The sequence below is a fragment of the Hipposideros armiger genome, unplaced genomic scaffold (assembly GCF_001890085.2).
Source record: "Hipposideros armiger isolate ML-2016 unplaced genomic scaffold, ASM189008v1 scaffold_20, whole genome shotgun sequence".
In the NCBI taxonomy this organism is placed as follows: Eukaryota; Metazoa; Chordata; class Mammalia; order Chiroptera; family Hipposideridae; genus Hipposideros; species Hipposideros armiger.
Genome location: NW_017731370.1, coordinates 2011007 through 2019075, shown reverse-complemented (window position 1 = coordinate 2019075; position 8069 = coordinate 2011007). Strand labels below are relative to the sequence as shown.

Genomic DNA, 8069 nt, shown 5'->3' with positions numbered 1-8069 from the left:
TAAGTCTAGTACCAATCTAACACTATACATAGTTGTTACAATATTATTGATTATATTCCCCATACTGTATTTCACATGTCTGTGACTATTTTGTAGCTAACAATTTATACTTCCTAATCCCTCCACATTTCTCACCCACCCTCCAAACCCCCTCCCATCTAGCAACCATCAGTTTGTTCTCTGTATCTGTGAGTCTATTTCTGTTTTGTTTGCTCGTTTATTCTGTCCACATATAAGTGAGATCATATGGTATTTCTCTTTCTCAGCCTGACTTATTTCACTTAGCATAATACCCTCTACGTTCATCCATGTTGCTGTAAATGGTAAGATTTCATTCCTTTTATGGCTGAGTAATACTCCGTTGTATAAATATACCACAGTTTCTTTATCCAGTCATCTGTCGATGGGCATTTCGGTTGTTTCCATATCTTGGCTATTGTGAATAGTGCTGCACTAAACATAGGGGTGCATATATATTTTTGAATTAGTATTGGATTTTTTAACATTTTGAAGAGACTCCATACTGTTTTCTGCAATGGCTGCACCAATTTGCAATCCCACCAACAGTGCACAAGGATTCCCTTTTCTCCACATCCACTCCAGCACTTGTTGTTTGATGATTTATTGATGATAGCCATTCTGATAAGTGTAAGGTGATATCTCATTGTGGTTGTTATTTGCATTTCTCTGATGATTAGTAATGATGAGCAACTTTTCATATGTCTATTGGCCACCTGTATGTCTTCTTTGGAGAAATGTCTATTCAGGTCCTCTGCCCTTTTGTTAATTGGATTGTTTGTTTTTTGGGTGCTGAGTTGTATGAATTTTATGTAAGTTTTGGATATTAAACCTTTATCAGATGTATCATTGGCAAATATTTTCTCCTATTCAGTAGGATGTCTTTTCGTTTTGTCAATGGTTTCCTTCACTGTGCAATAACTTTTTAGTTTGATGTAGTCCCATTTATTTATGGGGTTTTTTGTTTCCCTTGCCAAGGAGATATATCAGTAAAAATATTACTAACAGTAATGTCTGAGAGTTTATTTCCTATATTTTCTTCTAGGAGTTTTATGATTTCGGGTCTTATATTTAAGTCTAATCCATTTTGAGTTTATTCTTGTATATGGCATAAGAAGGTGTTCCAGTTTCATTGTTTTGCATGTATCTGTCTAGTTTCCCCAACACTACTTATTGAATAGAGTGTCTTTACCCCAACGTGTATTCTTGTTTCCTTTGTCATATATTACATAATGATATGGGCATAAATTTATTTCTGGGTTCTCTTCTGCTCCATTGATCTATGTGTCTGTTTTTATGCCGATACCATGCTGTTTTGATTACTGTGGTTTTGTAATATAATTTGATATCAGGTAGCATGATACCTCCAGCTTTGTTCTTATTTCTCAAGATTGCTGTGGCTATTTGGGGCCTTTGATTGTTGCATAGAAATTTTAGGATTATTTGTTCTAGTTCTGTGAAAAATGCCATTGGTATTTTGATAAGGATTACATTGAATCTATAGATTGCTTTGGGTAGTATGAACATTTTAAACTAATTCTTCCTATCCATGAGCATGTTATATGCTTCCATTTATTTGTGTCTTCTTTAATTTTTCTCCTCAATGTCTTATAATTTTCTGAGTACGGTCTTTTACTTCCNACTTTGAATCCATTTTATACATTGTTCCTATTGACAGTTTTTTTAAATCTATATAAAATATGTTACTCTTTATTACTTTTGCTCAGATGTTTTTTACTAATTCACAATAGAATCAGATTGACATTAATTTAGAAAATTTGATTAAGGTAATTTTTTAGCTAGGAAAAAATATTACCGTATTTTGCTGTATGTACATGTGCATTTTTTTTGCCCAAATTTGTGAGGGAAAAATAAGGATGTGCATTACACATGGGCAGGACTAATTCCGTATTTATATAAATGTTTTTTATTCTTTTTTTATGCTTATAAGTTAAAACTATAACTCTAGAAACCAATAATGATATCTGTATGCAAAATAATACCCTGGAATACGATCATTGGTTTTGATGAACTTACGATGAACTTGCAACTACGAAGAGTTCTTAGCCTTCTGTGATGCATAAATATCGTAAATTTGTTACTGGTACATAAAATTTCTTGTACCTTGTATCTGTTCTTATGTTTTGTAATTATTTGTTACATAAAATTTCTTGTACCATAATATGTTAAAAAATAAATGCTAAAATTCTTTTATGATACAAAAAACAAGTACTAAATGTAAACAAATAAAAATCTGAATTAAAAAATTAAAATGAAAGGGTTTTTTTCCCCTGAAAGTTTGGGCCAAAAACATGGGTGCTGTGCATTATACACAGGAGCACATTATACATGGCAAAATATTGTAATTTCAGTGTGATTTAGCTAGGAAAAAATTCAGCCTTTATTAATGCTTATACCATTTTATTTTGCATTTTCTAATTCAGACCACAGACATTCATTTAATTTTTTAGCCTCTATATGTAGGATACTTTGGACACAGATTAAAATGGGATTTCTATATAAAAGCTTAAGAAAAAAACATACATTTGGGCCAGGGCCAGAGAAGGGCTGTGTGTGAGGCTCCCCAACCGCTGTTGTTGATAATAGTAACTGCCACAAAAAGGCAGCTGGAGTGAAGGGAAAGGAAAATCAGTAGCGGTCCATGTGGTCAAAGGCTTGTGAAAGGGCCCAGACTGAACTAGTGTTTCATAGGCATTGGAAGTAAGAGTATGGCAGAAGGAAAGGCATAGAGGTAGAATGCTGTAGGGTGGGAAATAATGATGTTTAAGGAAGATTAATGTGAGGATAGGTATGCAAGAAGGATTGAAGAAGGGAGAGGATAAAGAAAGAGACCAATTAGGAGGCTGTGTTAAAGGCAGTGCCGGCATGAGAGAGAAAGATCTGCCACCCATTTGGAGGCAGCTAGATATAATGGAAGGGATGTATGAGAGAGACCTAGTAGAATACACAGAACCTGATGACTGATCAAGATGTGGTGGGCACAGCAAATCCTTCTAGTTGCTCAGGCCAGAAAACTTACTCATTGATTCCTCCTGTGTCCTTCTTTCCCACACCTATTTCATTAGCAAATTTTATTTGGATTTCAAAATACAGTAAAACCTTGGATTGCAAGTAACTTGGTTTGCGAGTAGTCCGCAAGACGAGCAAACATTTCTAATACATTTTAACTTGATAAATGAGTGATGTCTTGCAATAGTAGTTTGTTTCCAGAACAAATTATGCTTGCAAGCCAAGTACATTTTAACATGGTAAACGAGCGACGTCTTGCAGTATGAGTAGTTTGTTTCCGGAACAAATTATGCTTGCAAACCAAGGTGTTGTATATCCATAACTCTGCCACTTCTTACCACTTTCACATCACCATATTGATCGGTATTATAGTAGCCTCCTTATTGGCCTCCGTGCTTCTACCCGTGCCCTAGTCCATTCTCACAGCAAAGAAATCCTTCTAAAACACAAGTCAATTCGTTGTCAGTCCTCTGCTCAGAACTGTTGGCTTTTCATCTAACTTAGTAATAACCAGAGTGCTACTCCATAAGGCCCTCGGTGATCTGGCTCTCCATCACGTCTGTGACTCATCTCCTTCCCCTCACTCCCCACTTTTCAGCAGCTGGCCTCCTTGCAGTCTCAAACTGGCCAGGGCTTTGCATTGTGCTTGTTGTTCTGTATGCTCTTTCCCAACATGTTTGTGTGGCTTACTCACCTCTCTGTCAGGTCTTTGCTCAGATGATCCCTCATCAAAAATCCATCCCTTCCCTGACTATTCTATAAAATGGGGCCCCTATTCTCCACTGGCTAGTTGCTTTATTTGTTTCCATAGCACTTATTAGCAGCTGATGTATCTTTGTTGATTTGGTGTCTGTCTTCTTTTACTGGGATGTAAGCTCCATAGACTTGTTCATTTCTGTTCACCACTAAACTTCCAGTACCTAGAACACACAATGAAGATTTATTAAATGCATATTGCATGAATAAATGCAAGATAGCTTTCAAGTTATGACTTCAGTGACTGGAAAAAGTCAGGGGATGCAGTGGGGCAAGGAGAAAGGGGTACTCCTATTTTAGATAAGTTGAGTTTCAGGTGATGGTGGAATGTATTAGTGTTAATGTTCAGGTAGTTGGAAATGTGGCACTGGCATTGACACAGGGATTCAATATTCAAAGTATTCAACTCTGCCACTTGCTGTCTCTGCACACCTTGACCAGTAACCCAACTTCTGCAGGCCCCAGTTTATGTAAAATGTGAGCAATAATATATCTCAACAGGTTGGCAAGAGGCTTAAGTGAGACAAGTTAACTTTGGCAAAGTGGAAGCTATTCTCATTTGGAAGCCTCTGACAGAGGTAACAGTCGAAGCCATAGGAATAGGTCAGCTCTCTGGGGCGAGAATACAGAAAGAAACCTTCCACAATTGTATCTCGGGGTGGGAGAATGAGGAGGACCCAGCAAGAATGCCAGAACAGCAAGATGGACAGAGTCTTAATAAGGTATCTTTTGATTCTAAGAAGCAGAAATCCACTGAAGCCAGTGGAAATCAGGGACATTTATTACTTAGAGGCTTTTATGTCACTCAAGGATCACAAAGTACAGACAGGTACCACAAGGGATGGGGACTTTGAAACATCAGAATGAAAGCCCTCTGTTCACTTGCTCTCTGGGGTTACATAGATATACATGGTTGCCTTCTTTTTTATTTTTCCCTGCACACTATCTCTGGTGTTTATCAGTAGATGTGGCCCCAACATGAATAACCTACAACCACTGATGTGCTGAAGCTAGCTCCTGCTGGCACATGAGAGCTGATTGTTAGCATCTCTGTGTTCAGTGACATTGTANAGAGAGAGAGAGAGAGAGAGAGAGAGAGAGAGAGAGAGAGGAATGAGGTTTGTTTCCTGGGATATTTTAATTTCTTATGTACCTATTCAGAATTTGAAAAGAACATTGCTGTGGTCAAATTGAAAAGGGGATAAAGAGAAGTACTTATAAACATATTGAAACATAAGTAACCTATGGATTGTTGAATACTGGAAAAAGAGTGTTATTCTCTGTTAAACCCACTTGTTTTAACTTGTGTACATCATTGCCTCTTGTAATTCTCCAGGTTGGAAGTCGGATTGCAGACCGTGTATACGACATAGCCAGGTAGGTGATGATAAATACATAATAAAATACAATTAACTTTTGACTGGAGACGTGAGATTAAACGCTGAGAGCTTGATTCCTGGAATGGCAGATCTGGAGGGATTTATTACCAGGGTTAGTGATTTTAATCACTCTCTTAAGTCTCTCATTTTTTTATGTCTAGCCGAGCAAGTGTTCTTCATTGTTGCCTAAAAAAAAGAATGAATGGGAGCACAACACCTAGCTTCTTTCCAAGCTTGAATGACTGAATCACTTGACTTGGCCAAAAATCAGTAATGGAAAGATTGTCCAAAAATGGAGATAAAGAAGGCGGATTTTGGAGTTGTTAACCTGCTGCCTTCTCATACCACCTGTGCTCTGATAATAAACGCTTATTAAAAAAAAAAAAAAAGAAGATTAAAGAATTGACTATATGTGAATTTTTAAGGTTTACTAAACTTAGCTTTACGAGTTTTACTAAAATTAACAACAGAACCTTTTACCATCTAAGTGAAGGAGAACCTACTGAGATTTGTTTCCCAGTCAGGTTATATGAGACTTTGGCCATTTTATCTTAAGTATTCTTTTTTTTAAAAAGATTTTATTGGGGAATTGGGGGGATGGGAACAGCACTGGGGAATCGGGAAGGGGAACAGACAAGTTGCTGTTGTGTTGTTCTTCAGTCTAGTAGTGGAGGATTTTTTTTTTTTAAGTATTCTTAATAGCAGTAAATGTTCTATAACAATTATATAGAGGCAGACGTGAGAAAAGAACACTTTCTTCAAGCAATTATTAAAACTTTGATGGATTCGTTGCTCTATATCAGGCATAACGAAAGCTTTACAGATTATTTGTGGCAGGAAGCACAGTTAAATAATGGCTTTGCCATAGAATTGCTCTGTGATGTTAGTAAATCACTTTTTGTGCTCTTGTTTAAGGGACATCCATTAAATTAGACCAATATGGGATGAATTTATTACATTTGTCTATAAAAAAGGAAATTTTGTAAAATTACAAAAACTCTCAATCATTTTAGATATATCCTTGCTACTTAAAATAGTCTTGGGATGAATTAATTTTGTAAGGTAAAAAGTTTCACTGTTGGAAATAATCACCCCCATTTCACCTGTTTTATTAGCTCCATAATTTTAAAGATCTAAAAAATAGCTAATTCTCTATACTGTAATCATTCATTTGCCTGGATTTTAGGCCGTTTGTGATTTAATAAATGAAACATTAAATTTTCCAAATCAGTTTGAATTTTACAATATTTTAATGTCGTAGTATTGAACAAAACACAGGCCTATGTAGAGACCTGTGATCATGGCTAAAAGCATGTGTTAAACTAATAATAGCTCTTTAGAATTATATTATTGAAAATAGCAGTCTAAATGTTCTTACACTAATGTTCTTTTATTAGAAAGAGTAGTTTATATTGTCAACACTAATCTTTTGATGGTTTTTCAAAACTAACTCCACAGATTATTAAGTGCCTTGTTATCTGGTGCTTCATACTGTTTTAATCAATGATAGTAATAACTCATAACTAACTTTGTTGAGCATTTGTACTGGGCTAAATACTTTACATGCACTATTTCATGAAATTTTCACACTAGCCCTGAGGGAGGTAATAACTTTTCCATTTTATAGATGGGGAAACAGATCCAGCAAGATTAAATCACTTCTCTCTGGCCATAGAGTCAGTAAATTGCAGGCCCACAATTCTGACTTTCTGATTGCAAAGCCTGTACTTCACTGTGTCATACTGCCTGTGTTCACAATCAAGACAGAGGGTGCTAGGTAAATAAACCGTTCTCAGTCACCAGAGGTTCTCCAACTGTGTACTAGTGTTCTATGTTTTTGACATAGGTTTTTAACAGAAATTGAAAACGGGCTCTTTTAGTTCCAATAGGAAAAATGTTATTAGTGGATAAAATTTTAAGTTTTCTTGTCATAAGTTTTTCATAAGCCTATGGCCTACAATTAGACATGTGTACTGATTTAATATGACATGATATATTTAGAGGAGACAGCATAGCATAGAGGATAATAGTTCTGTTTCAGGATTCAAACTGACTGAATTCAAGTTCTGACTGCTGCTTTTTAGTTGAATGACCTTGGTTTGACTTAACTCTCAGCACTAGCGTACTGCTCTGAACCGGTAAGATTGCAGTGAAAGTTAGCTGTTATTTAGTTGGTGTTTTGTTTTCTTTTTAAACATATTGATACATCATGGTATTTCACATGATGATTTCTAAGTCATCTGCTGCCTCAACAAATTCGAGAAAAAGGTTATTAGTAAATTCTTGATAAGTATGCCTAATATTGTCATGTTAATTTATGTTAACTTTTTTTCATTCTTTATCTGGATATATTATCAAATTAAAATACCCCACTAAATCTTCTTTGAATCCATGTCATGGAGTAACCGATTGATTGTGAGGTCCTGTGAATGGCTAGACCAGACAGATTTGCTCTGTTAGGTATGTTCTCTGGTAGATATAGCTTGCAAGGGCAAGGCAGAAAAGACAGATAATAAATAAAACTTTTTGAGAGTTGTGTTCATTTTCAAATTAGTTTTTATAATTTAGTAAATTATAAGTTAAATTAGATCTTAATAATTATTTTATGGGCTGTATTATTACGGACAAAACATAACTTTTGTGTCTGTTTTTTAGGGATTTCCCCCTTGCTTTGAATGTTGGTTGTGGAAGAGGTTATATAGCACAACATTTGAATAAGGTATATATATTCGATGACTTAATGTATTTTGAGAAATAAAATTGGTTAATTTTAAGGAAAAAAAATTTCCTAATCAATTATATTTTGATTATATCAGAATTGCTAAGTTTTTTTTAAGTAGTTGAACCAATGGTTGTTTGTCCTCTTATGTATTTTTCCTTAAACTG

At 35.4% G+C, this 8069-nt stretch overlaps 1 protein-coding gene across 2 annotated transcripts in view; it reads left to right on the top strand.

Annotated features, from left to right (window-relative positions):
• NDUFAF5 (NADH:ubiquinone oxidoreductase complex assembly factor 5) overlaps positions 1-8069 on the top strand; it is a 61169-nt gene that overhangs the window by 10434 nt on the left and 42666 nt on the right. For both annotated transcript variants that reach the window (XM_019635253.1, XM_019635254.1), the window contains exons 2-3: positions 5141-5181; positions 7839-7902. In XM_019635253.1, the coding sequence (XP_019490798.1) occupies positions 5141-5181; positions 7839-7902 (105 nt within the window). The remainder of the gene's footprint in view (positions 1-5140; positions 5182-7838; positions 7903-8069) is intronic.